General features: G+C 32.5%; 2 protein-coding genes across 2 annotated transcripts; one reads left to right on the forward strand and one right to left on the reverse strand.

Annotated features, from left to right (window-relative positions):
* Positions 1-4,175: 4,175 nt before the first annotated feature.
* LOC123653704 (RING-type E3 ubiquitin-protein ligase PPIL2) lies at positions 4,176-7,295 on the forward strand. The gene is made up of 7 exons (XM_045589697.1): positions 4,176-4,502; positions 4,651-4,775; positions 5,164-5,308; positions 5,681-5,829; positions 5,937-6,088; positions 6,350-6,539; positions 7,005-7,295. The coding sequence occupies exons 2-7, from the start codon at positions 4,662-4,664 to the stop codon at positions 7,236-7,238; spliced, it is 984 nt and encodes a 327-aa protein (XP_045445653.1). The 5' UTR covers positions 4,176-4,502; positions 4,651-4,661; the 3' UTR covers positions 7,239-7,295.
* Positions 7,283-8,536, reverse strand: LOC123653705 (protein lin-7 homolog C). The gene has a single exon (XM_045589698.1). It carries the CDS (start codon positions 8,402-8,404, stop codon positions 7,808-7,810), a length of 597 nt encoding a protein of 198 aa, XP_045445654.1. The 5' UTR covers positions 8,405-8,536; the 3' UTR covers positions 7,283-7,807.
* Positions 8,537-14,758: the final 6,222 nt, after the last annotated feature.

The raw sequence follows: 14,758 nt of genomic DNA on the forward strand, positions 1-14,758 counted from the left end.
CCCTATAGTCGCGGATTCTCATTCCGCGTTAGATCGAGTTAAGATTAGGTCTGATGCAGAGTCCCGAATTCAAATTAATCAGCAAAAACAGAAAGAACGTTTTGATAGGTCTCACAAAAAACCAACACAATATAAATTAGGAGATTTAGTAAGAGTCGAGAGAGATATCCGTTCAGATCCGGGACAGAGTCGCAAATTATTGCCTAAATGTGTAGGGCCATTTCGAATCTCAAAAATTATCGGTAATGATCGCTATGAGATAGAGGATACCCCCATTACTAGAAAAGAAGGTTGTAAACCATATAGGTCGGTTTTTGCTGTTGATAGGCTACACCCTTGGCTAGTTTTTAATGATGCAATGACAAGTGATTCAGAGTAGAAAGTGGATTTGGTTATAACTAAAGTGATGGTAGGTGATATAGACCTTATATACTGTTATAGAATGAATTATTGATGTATGTATGATTTTAAAAATAATGATACCATGGTAATGAAAGACAGTTATTTATGTAATACCATAAAAGTGAATATCTAATTATATGTCAAATTATATGTACAATTGTATGCTGAGTGAATTGTAGTACCGATGTATTATAGATTACATTACGTATCCTGTATATGATTATACTATATTAAAGAAGTAAATTGAAAAAAAAAGAGTAAAGTTAATGTAAATTAATTATAAGATCATTAGATAAAGATATACACTTTTAACATGTAACAATTACGAAAGTTAACCATAAAAGTGATTAATAAAAAGAATGAATGATTGTTTAACATATTGAGAATAATAAAGAGAGATAATTATAATTTATGCATAGTAGTAATATATACTTAAATTATTGTATAGAGGCGGATCATCTTATTTCAATACATTTAATTTACCAGAAATATATAAGAGAGTTGTGACAAGCGGACTTCTAAGAGATGTTAAAAGAGTGAGTCGCTATGGGTGAGAGTGCCTATAGTCGATGTTAGTTTTAAGAGTGAGTCGCTATGGGTGAGAGTGCCTATAGTCGATGTTAGTTTTAAGAGTGAGTCGCTATGGGTGAGAGTGCCAATAGTCGATGTTAGTTTTAAGAGTGAGTCGCTATGGGTGAGAGTGCCTATAGTCGATGTTAGTTTTAAGAGTGAGTCGCTATGGGTGAGAGTGCCTATAGTCGATGTTAGTTTTAAGAGTGAGTCGCTATGGGTGAGAGTGCCTATAGTCGATGTTAGTTTTAAGAGTGAGTCGCTATGGGTGAGAGTGCCTATAGTCGATGTTAGTTTTAAGAGTGAGTCGCTATGGGTGAGAGTGCCTATAGTGGATGTTAGTTTTAAGAGTGAGTCGCTATGGGTGAGAGTGCCTATAGTCGATGTTAGTTTTAAGAGTGAGTCGCTATGGGTGAGAGTGCCTATAGTCGATGTTAGTTTTAAGAGTGAGTCGCTATGGGTGAGAGTGCCTATAGTCGATGTTAGTCTTAAGAGTGAGTCGCTATGGGTTAGAGAGCCTATAGTCGATGTTAGTTCTAAGAGTTATTGGCTATGATTAAGAATGCTTGTTTTTTTTTCTTCTCTTATTTGATTGTCTTTTTTTTGTATTGTGTTATAAACGCGAGGCCGCGTTTGACGTCAGGATTAGCCGAATGTTAGAGTATTAAAAATATGGATCAATTATCAAAACATTTATTTTAAGGTTTAGCAACACTATCATTTTAATATCAGTAAAATCGGTTAATTGCCAGGCCTTTGATAGCTCGTTTGTCATGGCAACACAGTTGACACTTAAGAGGGGAATGGACGTTGACGGGGAATTATTTATTTAGTTTTGGCGGTGGTAGATCAAAAGCAGAGAGAATATATACTGACTACGGAACAGACGTAAAAGGCGGTCTCGATACTACTTAGTGGCGTTAAGTACTGATGTGTTAATTAATAAACTTTATAATAGTGCATATTGAGTTTTTCTAACAGTTATTAGGCAAAACGCTTATGCGCCGGTCGTTGTGTCAAGTTTTTGATAAAACTGCGTACGCAAAAAAACTGCGTACGTAAAATAATCGTTACATTCGTATCGGCGAAACTACGTATATGGTTATTAGCTTCGTAACTAGTTACTGAAACCGATTACGTTAAATAACGCCCACCGCTACTAAAACTATTCACTAATGTTGTGATTATCAAACTAACGTATTACGTAGGTTATATTTTAATAACAGAAAACAGGGACAGAAACAGCGAAAATCGTGTAATTTATGCGGGCAAAGCTGTGAGTGAAAAGCTGTAGTATATAAAATATACAAATATACAAATAATATGCCATTTTTTGATCTTCAAATTAGATTTTAGAAAATGGCAGCCTTTTTATTCTTGTCAGCTTGGATAGATGTTTATAGTTTATACCCATAGATAAAATATGTTTATACCATAGTACTCTGTGAAATTTGACAAATTGACACTGACAGAGTGATAACTTATTCTTCTTTGTTATTCTTTGCAATAGAAAAGAGAAATAATCCATTAAGCCCAAGAATAATAATAAATACATAATAGAAATAATTGTTACACATTTTTGATAGAGCTACAATTACAATTCAACTAATTTCAATAACATTTGTGTTACATTTTTAGTTAATAAGTTTTAACAAAAAGTTACTCGTTTTTATTGTTTAATACTTTATCTAGGAAGTAAATAAAATTGCAAAATGGGGAAACGCCAACATCAAAAAGATAAAATGTTATTATTTTTACAATAAATAATACGTCTTCAATTTTGTTTTGAGGTATTAAAACACCTATTTATAATTTAAGGTACATTACCCATACCGAATGGACAACGTTATATGGTGGTAAAAGATCAGGAACGCTTGTGGAGGAAGATACGACGTTTAAAAGGCTCCCATTTGACCATTGCTGTTTATGTTTACAACCTTTCAAAGATCCGTATTGTGACGCAGATGGGAATATATTTGAGTTACAACCTCTATTGCCATTCGTGAAGAAATTTAAAGTTAATCCTGTCACAGGGAAGGTTAGTACAAGGTGGTGGTAAAGCTTTAGATTAGGTAAAACCGAATTTCGGGACCGTGGGTGGATGGGGGGGGGAGAGGGTGGGGAACGCTACCCCTGGTACCACTGTCACACCTTGGAACCCCATGGTTATGGAGATATCCATGGTTAAAGTTTTGAGGTTAGAAGAAGAATTTCGAAAGTTAGAGGAACGCTTGGCTCCGGCGCTGCGGGAAGTGCAGCCCTTCCGCCCTTGCGTGCGAAAGCACGCTCACTCATGCTCCGTTCAGCCGCTTCTCTACGCATTCGTCCGCGCGCTTTCGCACGGCGGGCGAGGGCTGCCCTCCCTTCGCGCCTCCGCGGCACAAAAAAAACACTCTAGGGGTAGGACAGACCAAGACCACGTGGACAGTGGGGTGCTCCCATTCGGTTTTGGGTATTTTTCGAATTTCTAAACCTATATTCTAGCACGCAATGTTACTAATTTTATTAGAATATTATGTCTGACGCGTTATTTTGTTTAAAAGTGTCGATTTGTCACACAATGCAAACAGTACGAGCTCAAAGGTATTATAATAGCTTTAAATTCTTCTTCTAACCTCAAAACTTTAACCATGGATATCTCCATAACCATGGGGTTTTGAGGTGTGACAGTGTTACCTTGTATAGATTCCCCTACACCCTCCACCCTCCACACCCAAAAACACCATAATTCGGTTTTTCTAATTCGGTTTTACCTAATCTAGATCTTACAAGGTGGTTATTATACAATAAAGTTTCATCATCTATTTTTTTTCTTATATTCATTCTAAAAACACCAATCAGATATTATTATTACATATTTTGATGTTTGAAGATAGACTGAAATGTAACCTGCAAACTCACACATATCTCATTTGTGCACAGAATTGTAAACAAGGTTGTGTATGTACATGGTAATGCTTTAAATTATAGGGAGTAGTGAAGACCTGACTTCAAATTATACCACGTTGGCAGGCAGAATACTATTCCTTCAATTAAACAAGTGTCACATTGTCAATTACGGGCAAAAAGCCACAACTGTTTGAGTATTTTAGATAAAATGTAAAATTTTATCTAAAATACTAAAATTATCTTACTTAATACTTATACTTATCTCCTTGTGGTAGTTTTTATTGCATTGGTTGGAATAATAGGTAAAAATTAGTTTCTTTATGTTTTTCAGAAATTAGAGATAAAAAGTTTAATAAAGCTAAACTTCTTCAAGAATTCACAAGATGACTACCACTGCCCTGTGTTATTCAAACCGTTTACAAAGAACTCTCATATTGTCGCCGTTAGTACTAGTGGTAATGTGTATTGTTATGAAGCAATTGAACAACTCAATATCAAAGGAAAAAACTGGAAAGACCTCATCAATGATACACCATTCACAAGAGCTGATATCATCACTATACAGGATCCTAATAACTTGAAAAAATTTAATATATCTACGTTTCATCATGTAAAAAATAATTTGAAAGTTGAGACAGAAGGTAAGGACTCAATCTTTTAAAAGAAGCGATTTTGTTCTTTCAATGATACATTGTATTATAATAACAAAATAAGAGAGTATGCTTGTTAATAGCATAAAATGTTTAATCTTATTGACTGTTTTGAACACTAACAAAAATAATTTCACAGAGGAAATAGCTATGAGGAAGGACCCACATGCTAGGCTAAAGACAGTATCAGCTGAAACAAAAGACATTTTACAAGAGCTTGAAAGAGAATATAAAGCTCCTGAAGCAAAAGAAGTTAAGAAAGAGGTAAGGATAAATACATTGTACATAGTATTATATTTAGTGATAGTTTTTAAAAATTTGTATCTTATTTGTTCTTCATTGTAAACCAAAAGAACAAACATGTACAGTAAAAATAGACAGAAATAATGTAAGGCATGCTTAGCACTAAAAAGTATCTCTCTATTAAAAGTAAGCTGAAAATCTGGAGCAGCCTAACGGGGTGAGTACTGCGACCTTACAGAAGATCACAGTCAAATAATACTACATTCAAGCAGTGTTGCGTTTCTGTGGTAAGGTGACTAGCGCTCCTAGGGGGATTGTGGATAGGGTCGATAACATGTTTGAGATGCTTCTGGTTTTGCAGGTGTCTATAAGCTGCAGTTTTTTTATTTATATTTTTGTATTTTTTTAGGTAGCAGATAAATTCAATGCAGCGCATTATTCTACTGGAATGGTAGCAGCCAGTTTTACGTCGACTGCCATGGTGCCAGAAACTATACATGAGGCTGCTATTATAGGTGATGATGAAGTCAAATATGAGAGGGTTAAAAAAAAAGGTGAATCTTTTCCTATTGTATTTATAATATTAGTGAGGAGAACTTTTGAGTTTCTTTGACATTTAAAATTTTAATCTAATTTTTTTTTTCTTTTTTTCTTTTTTTTTTATAAATAATGAATATGAGAGAATTAAGAAAGAAGGCGATTCTATTGCTATCAGTGGAGTACAGTGTTATTCCAATTCAGAATTTGATTTTTTTAGACATTGTAATATCTTTTAATGTATATTAATAAAATCAGTAAATATAATATAATTTTAATTTGTAAAATGATAATTCAAGTGTCTTTAAAGCCTACTTCATACAACAAAACCAACCTACATATTTTAAATTATCTTTCAGTAATATTAATCGGATATTTAATTTTTTTAGGATATGTGAGACTAGTAACCAATATTGGACAGTTAAATTTTGAATTATATTGTGATGTGACACCCAAAGCTTGTGACAATTTCATCAAACATTGTATCAGTGGATACTACAATGGTACCAAGTTTCACAGGTCGATAAGAAACTTCATGGTAAGGATAAAGAAAAAAATTGATTAAGTACCTATATTGTTTTAAAAAGGGTTAGTGGATGAAATACTATAATAAAAATTCTGAAATCTTTTTAATGTTATCTTCAGATTCAAGGTGGCGATCCCACAGGGACTGGATTAGGTGGAGAATCAATATGGAAAAAACCATTTGAAGATGAGATAAGGCCAAATTTACATCACACTGGTCGTGGTGTACTGTCTATGGCTAATTCTGGACCTAACACTAATGGATCACAGTTGTGAGTTATTATCTAATTGGTTCATACCTAAAAAGGCCACATTAATCCATATTGTTTAGATTCTTCTATTTGTCTTCTCTGTCTCTCTGTTCTATTAAAAAATTATATTAATTTATATTATGGTGTTTGTCTTCCTTTAAGATTTTCTTCACAGGGTTTACAATTAGTTAAAATATATTTTTTTAAATTTAGTGGTTAAACCCTGTGAAGTACTTGCAACTGATAAAAAATGCGGCTTTTCTAATGTTTGATATTTTTTAGTTTCATCACATTTCGCTCGTGTAAACAATTAGATGGCAAACATACAATATTTGGAAAATTAGTCGGTGGCCTCGATACTTTAAGTGCAATGGAGCAGATTGAAGTAGATAATAAAGACAGACCCATACACGATATTGTCATAGAGGTAGCCCAGGTGTTCGTTGATCCATTTGCTGAAGCTGAGGAACAAGTGAGTGAATGTTTACATATTCTTTAAAAGTTTCAAACTAGTCTACTATGGTATTATTGCATGATTATTGAACATAGCAAGAATAGATAGCAAATGATAGAGAAAAAATTTAAAAGTGTGTATGTGGATCAGCTAGTAAAACACCTAATTCTGGGTTAAGGCCTTGCCTTCATGCATGAGAAATGTTGGGGCTCAATTCACCATACATTACCTACCTATGAGTAACCTATGAGTAATAACTGCTATTAGAATCTACGATAACGACTGACACCAACAGTTTTACATGCTCTCTAAGGCGCAGTATAGAGCTATAAGACCATAGATCCAGTTTATAAGTAAATATTTATACAACTAGGTATAAAACATATGAGCGTTGGTATTGAGGAAATTTCAAAAATATAAATCTATTCTTATAATTTAATGATTTTAGTGTTATAAAATAAAATTATTATAATTTTTATTTAGCTTGCACTGGAAAGAGCGGAAGAATTAAAGAAACAGGCAGTAGAACAGGAAGTCGGGGTGAAACCTAAGAAAGCGACAGCACAACCGCTAAAAGTATTTAGAGATGGAGTTGGGAAATATCTTAATTTACAAGAAGTAGCGTCGACAAGCAAACAGACAGGGACTCCACAAGTACCAGCAAAAAAACCCAAAAAGGATTCAAAATATAACTTTGGATCATTTGATTCGTGGTAGTTAAGATGCAAATGTTCAAATAAATAAATAAATAATAAAATTAATTTTAACATTTCATACATTTATTTAATAACTCTAATACCAATAATAAACAAGTAATACATAGTAATTTTGTCTAATGTACAACTAAGGATTAAGTTTATGAATAATATCAATGTTATTTAGTAAGTGCATAACTTAAATACTGATGCTGTGTCACAATAAAACTACTATTTACAAAATTATCAATTGAAATCATATCCACTTATTTTTATCTTTTAAGTTATTCAAAAATTTCATTCTATACTCATCTATCCATATTTTAGTCTCATATTTTATTACCTCTAGTGTTATAAATATGAGGATAAGTTTATAACACTTAAGACTCAATACCATACTTAAATTAATTTTCAGGGTACAATACATTTTATTATTATACATATTAAAAAATTATGACTTATACATCTTTTATTTTTAATATTATAATAGCGTTTGCTACAGGCAGTAAATTTAGTGCATAAACATAACTAATACAATTTGTGTACATTATTAATACAAATTATGTAGTTCTACAAATTTGGAACATCTACTTAATTATAGTTTTGACGCCGACGAACAGTTCTCTGTTTGTCAAACCTCATTTCCATTTCTTCTAGTACCTTTGGTGTGTAGCGGACCACAAGTTTTACAGATCCAACAGCTTGTTTCAGTAACTCAACAGCTTTCTCATGATTCTCCCCCTCTACTGACACACCGTTGACAGAGAGTAACTGGTCACCCCTCTTCAAGCCACCGTGGCGATCTGCAACACCTCCTGGTATAATTCTTGAAATGTATATAGGAGAGTTTTGTTCTTTCCCACCCATTACGTTGAAACCGAGTCCCTCTTCCGTTTTAGGCAACTCAACAACACGAGGATGAGCGTGGCCTTCTGCTGCGGCGAAGGCTGCCACCGTCGCCTTGGCTGTTGCTGACGCCCGAATATCAGCGGATCCCTGAATATCTACTGTTTCATACACATGCTCATAGACTTCTCTAACAGCATTTAAGAAATCACTTTGTAACACTTTCTGTAATGCTGCTAATTTCGTAGCTGGTACTTCGCCACTTTGTTGAAGTTTTTCCAACAGTTCTATGGCTCTTTTGATGTCTTTCGCTAAAGTTAGTTGCTCCCCTGTATTACTCATATTTAAAACTTGAATGTCTTTTAGAATACAATAAATTACTTTAAACTGGGCGTATTTTACACTTATGCACAAATTCTCAAGTAAATCGATACGGATACGAATACAAAATACATTCCATTCTATCTGCCAGATTTCACTGTCACTTTGACAGCGAAGTAACCATTCCATATTCCTGTTATTTAATATTCATGTTATTTCGCATTTTGCTTTGAAAAGAATGAATTATAACAAAAAAATAGACCATTCACATCTTTTGAAATTTTTATTCAATTTCTTTTCACCAAATATTTTAAAACCATAATAAAGTTGGAACTTGGAACGCACTAACAGAAAACAACATGGAAAACAAGTTCAGTGACTTTGTCAAAAATATTGGACATGTAATTCTGACATTTTGTCAGGTGTGCCAACATTTAAGATTTTGCCATATTTGGCTAATATTTTCGTGTATGTTTTTGGTGAGATAAGTGTGTATTTATAGCATCTTGTATTTGAGAACACTTGTTTAACATTTCAATGTATAGTTTACTTTAGAAATAGACTTATAGTTTATATTGGTGCGTCAGGTGCTCGAAGGTTTCGTTACCATGGATGACTTGGGTAAGTCGCTGTTATCACCATGTAACCTGTTTGACTCGCTCCAATGACGTGTTTTATTTGGAAATGTAATCACCGCTTATCCAAGCAACTTTGAACAAAGAACCCTTTCTCTGTTATAAATATTTTTATCCATAATTATGTAGTCTTATTTGTAGGAGAAAAAGCCTTCAGTCAACAGTCAGTAGATTGTTTACAGAATGGTACAAAACATTTTAATATTCTTAAAAATAGAGTGATTTAAAACCTAAGCACTAGTTACGAAAAAAAGTATTACTAAGTTTCATTAACAACATTTAACTAAAAAATCAATTGTTAATTTTAGTATGCATATTGTTATTTGTATCCCTATTACATTTTTAGATAAGAAATTCATCTGTTATTATGAAAATATCGCCATCACCATATATTTTCTTATTTTCCTTATTGGTAATTATGTACAATCGAGGAGTGTAATTTAACCCTAACCTATCTAACTTAAGAAGTACAATGTTTAACGACAGTTTCGTTTAACAAAAAAAAAAAAAAATAACCCTAACCTATCTAACTTAAAAAGTATAACGTTTTACGACAGTTTCGTTATACAAAAAAAAAAAATAACCCTAACCTATCCATAAATTACACTCCTCGATTGTACATAATATCCTCCTTATTTATTAATTTGGAGAGACTCGACAAATTATACTAATACTTTTAAAATACACTAATTTACTTAAAAAATTACTTTCGTTATTATCATTATCTTCATACTCAAAAAGCTTCCATTTACCCTCATACGTAATAAAAGTATTTAAAAAATAAAGTAATCCGATGATAAATTTGGGTTATTATTAGTGCATTAGCCTTTAAATAAAAATTACTTTCGTTATTATCATTATCTTCATACTCAAAAAGCTTCCATTTACCCTCATACGTAATAAAAGTATTTAAAAAATAAAGTAATCCGATGATAAATTTGGGTTATTATTAGTGCATTAGCCTTTAAATAAAAATTACTTTCGTTATTATCATTATCTTCATACTCAAAAAGCTTCCATTTACCCTCATACGTAATAAAAGTATTTAAAAAATAAAGTAATCCGATGATAAATTTGGGTTATTATTAGTGCATTAGCCTTTAAATAAAAATTACTTTCGTTATTATCATTATCTTCATACTCAAAAAGCTTCCATTTACCCTCATACGTAATAAAAGTATTTAAAAAATAAAGTAATCCGATGATAAATTTGGGTTATTATTAGTGCATTAGCCTTTAAATAGTGACCTCATAAATTGTATAAAATATCTAAAACAGTTATGTGTCAATAAATTTTTAAATGTGTAATAAAAAGGACAAGTAGATACATAATAATGGTCTTAATTTTTGTTACTATATTAATAAATATATTTAATAAATTACATACATTTCAAAATAAATTTTCTCAGTACCTACTTGTAATTTTTTTTTTTTTTTTTTATATATTTAAATATTATATAGTGGGGTGGATTTCTTTTTGGCATGCTCGTTATTGGACCTGTGTCACATCCTACTATACTTTTACAACTTAAGTGTGTCTTGGAGCATCTTCTGTTTCAATCTATGATTTGTAATGCTTTATTCTACCAAAATATTGGCCATGCTGTTTGGATGGTGTTTAATTCTTTTCTTGTATGTGTATGTATGTAAGAGAATTTCCTGCTTTGACTGTTGTCATGTGTAAGTCGTGATGTAGGTGCTTGTTTGTCACGAAGTAGTAGACACCAGTTATTATTCTCAATATCTTGTTTTGGAATTGTTGCATGATTTCAATAGGAAGCTATCCCCCAGAGTTGTATTCAAAAAAGTTATTAATTTATTATACTAAATAAATTAATAACTTTTTTATTTGCATGTAATAGGTATACATATCCCAAATATCTAGATGAAATTATTACATTTGAAGTGTTTGTCAAAAAAATAAATATTTAGATCTGGGTCAACCTTATCATCAGTATGAAAAATATATGTTGGCTGATTCCCAGACCTACCTGATATGCACACAAAATTTCATAAAAATCGGTCCAGCTGTTTCTGAGAAATTTGGTAAGAAACACGTGAGAATTTTATATATTAGATTTCATTTTGAAACTCAATGACTAATAAGGTATGTTTTTGTTTGTAAATTAAATGTTCATAATTATAATCCAAATGTGTAACACTGATACAAATATTTCCTTATTTTACTCAGTTTTCGTTTTTTAGTCAAATTAATTACATATGTCTAAAATATATGGAATGATTTAAAGATTGAAGAAAACATGTTGCTTATTTAACAAAAAAAAAAAAAAAAAAAAAATTAAACCAAACTGGCTAACGTTTTTAAAAAAGTTTCTTAAAAAGCATTTATCTTTTTCCAAGTGAATATGCCATCAATACCTAGTATCAATTTTTTCATTGATAGTACAATAATATCAGTCAATGGGTCATCTAACAGACTGTGTGTAAAGTACATTGTTTATTTATTTATTTGGTACACCAACGATTGTTACAATGTTACTTACACAGTATGCTATTTAATTTATTTGCGCTAATTGCACAATCAGTTACATGTATACTCCACATGCTTTTTATATATTATACATAGCATTGTTTATGTCAATAGTCAAGTTGCAATTTATATTTTTCTAGAATACCGCTTCAGCCTGTAATATCCCACTTCTAGGCATAGGCCTCTTTCCCCATATAGGAGAAGGATCAGAGCTTAATCCACCACGCTGCTCCAGCAGCTGCAGCGGCGTAAACGCGCTTTCTAGAATATTGAATAGAATTACCAAGTTGTACAATATTTATTACTGGTTACTTCAAACGAACAAAGTCACACCTCATTTTGCAACACATATTGTATGTCACAACATAGTCTCCTATTATTATTTACGTTATTTATACTATATGCTACACCACAAATCACTACTATGTAGTGATTGGTGGTGTAATCATAGTGTGCTGTGTGGCTACGGCACTAAAGAATTTAGCCACCCCCTCTCTTCCCGTGGGTGTCGTAAGAGGCGACTAAGGAATAACAAGGTTCCACAACCATCTTGGAACTTAAGAAGCCGACCGATGGCGGGATAACCATCCAACTGCTGGCTTTGAAATAGGCAGGCCGAAGACGGGCAGCAGCGTCTTTGGTGCGACAAAGCCAGTACTGCGGTCACCAACCCGCCTGCCCAGCGTGGTGAATATGGGCAAAACACATGAGTTCACATTATTTTTGACGTAAACTTGTGGAGGCCTATGTCCAGCAGTGGACTGTATAGGCTGTAATGATGATGATGATGATGATGATGATATAAAACAATGTCGCTTCCCGCTGTCTGTATGCTTAGATCTTTAAAACTGCGCATCGGAATTTAATGCGGTTTTCTTTTGTAAATAGAGTGATTCCAGAGGAAGGTTTATATCTATAATATAAAAATGAGTCGCTGAATGTGTTGCTAAGCGCAAAACTCGAGAACGGTTGGACCGTTTTCGCTAATTCTTTTTTTAAAATATTCCTTGAAGTACGAGGATGGTTCTTACAGAGAGAAAAATTCTAAAAAAAAAAAAAATTTAATTTCCTGAAAAAGTCTAAAAACAACACTTTTCTATACTCTCATACAAAAGATTTGTGATAATACTTAACCTTTTGACCGCCACACCTCAAATCCATTCCCGTGCCCTGTACGCCAAGGCATAAAATAAACTAAAATACCTACGAAAAAAATAGTGCTGCCAAGAGTCGTTATCGAGTACCACACAGTGGCTTGTTTTTGTTGGTTTTTATGCAATAAATGACTACTTATATAATCTAGGAAGGTTTATTTTTCGATATTTTTATTGTGTTATCTTGCACTCGTTATATATACTTAAAATAACATAAATAAAAAACAAACATTACAAAAATAATCGTAGTAAAGCACAACACTCTTTTCTATCGCCATGACGTCATTGTCACGACTGGACGACTACGGCGCAGCTGACCTACGGTTTTAAAACTCTCTAAGAGAAGTGCTGTGTCGCACGCAAGGAAGCCGCACGCTTTATATCGATTTCGAACCGAATCGATATATACATAAAAAGTAATTTTAAAAAAATTAACCAAATTCAAATTTGTAACTTTTAACCGAGTTCAAAAAAGGAGGAGGTTACTCAATTCGACCGTATATATATTATATTTTTTTTATGTATGTTCGGCGATAACTTCTTCGTTTATGAACCAATTTTGATAATTATTTTTTGTTGGAAAGGTGTAATACCATGATAAGGAAACCAGGATCTGATGATGGGATCCCAGAGAAATCGAGGGAAACTCGAAAATCCGCATAACTTTATTGGGTGCACTGGGTTTGATGATTTTTAATTCAATCAAAAGCCGATGTTTATCATGTAGTCACATTTAAATTTCATCGAGATCTGATTACAACTTTGTGAGTAATCTTTGATAATGCGTATTTAGTTGACTATTTTTTCGTCTACCTACGTTGTATTACTTCTCATTATAATTGAAGTAGGTCTTTTTCGTTTACCTGCAAACACAATTATTATCTTATTAGATAATTAATAACTAAAAAGGGAGTAATAAAAGTTTAATATTTAAAAAAAATCTACCTACACACCACTAAAAGGAAATTAATATAATCGGTGCGGTCTGTGCCAGCCTTAGTTAAAAGAAATATTTACGTTAAATATTTTTTTTTTCGCTTAGGTAACAAATAGTACTAAAACAGTACTGAGTAATACGCCTGCCATTTGATTTCACGACACCAAAGCTATGGGTCTCAGAAGAAAAGCTTTTATGAGAGTGGTGGTTAAAGATGATATTGATGCTGCCAGATGATTTTGAGAATGAAAAAGAAAAATCGTAATTTTGCTCTTAACCTTAGATAAAAAAATGAAAAATAAAATAAAATAAAACAATTTTATTTGTAATTGTAAATTAAAAAAAATCATCGACGCCTTCCAAAATGCGACGATGTTCTAAGGTATCGCTCATGTTGCACTGCACTAGTTTTCTCTCTATTCGCTTATGACGTCACCAGCGTGTCGTCTATACTTGACAACGGCGTGTAGAGAACGGATTAATGACTAAACGCTAGGGATGCGCCCAATTTGAGATATCAGATTTATTATGACGATTTGATTGATTTTAGTTGATTTGATTTTTTTATTTATTTGCTATTTATGTGTTAGCTGATAGTTTTATGTTTTTTACATTTTGTTTTATTCAAATATCAAATTATTTATAGAAAATATAACACGTTTGAGTTCAATTTTGAATAGCTTAAAAAACATCTATACCATTTTGACTAGCCCGTTGACGCAGTTTGTAGTGACCCTGCTGCTGCTCCGGGTATTGTGGGTTCGATTCCCACCCCGAGGTTGAATGTAATATATATTTATTTATATATATTATTATGTATTATTTATATGTATTTATCAAAAAAAAAAAATATGTAGCTATACCAGTCGGCTGTTATCTATAACAAAAGCATTAAGTTGCTTACTTTAGGAACAGATGACGGTGTGTATATTATAAATATTTATTTATTTCTTATTTATTTATACCTCTTGCGTCACATCCCTAGCAGTCAACTATAGACGACTTCGGCGTTCTGGACATAGCATTTACGTGGAATAAGAATGCATGTTTTTATTTCAATGTTTCTCAGTACGTGTAGCTCTAAAAGACTTGTTTTTTATACTCGAATGTTGCAGGGATATTCTATTTTCAGAAATGTTGAATTAAAATACTAGAAAT

Source organism: Melitaea cinxia, chromosome 5 (assembly GCF_905220565.1).
Source record: "Melitaea cinxia chromosome 5, ilMelCinx1.1, whole genome shotgun sequence".
NCBI classification, from domain to species: domain Eukaryota; kingdom Metazoa; phylum Arthropoda; class Insecta; order Lepidoptera; family Nymphalidae; genus Melitaea; species Melitaea cinxia.

Excerpts from the sequence above, each read along its gene's own strand:
- LOC123653704 (XM_045589697.1), top strand. The coding sequence starts at position 4,662 with ATGAGGAAGGACCCACATGCTAGGCTAAAGACAGTATCAGCTGAAACA. Across the intron at positions 4,776-5,163 it reads CAAAAGAAGTTAAGAAAGAG|GTAGCAGATAAATTCAATGC; the intron begins GTAAGGATAAAT and ends GTATTTTTTTAG. Across the intron at positions 6,089-6,349 it reads AACACTAATGGATCACAGTT|TTTCATCACATTTCGCTCGT; the intron begins GTGAGTTATTAT and ends GATATTTTTTAG.
- LOC123653705 (XM_045589698.1), bottom strand. The coding sequence starts at position 8,404 with ATGAGTAATACAGGGGAGCAACTAACTTTAGCGAAAGACATCAAAAGA.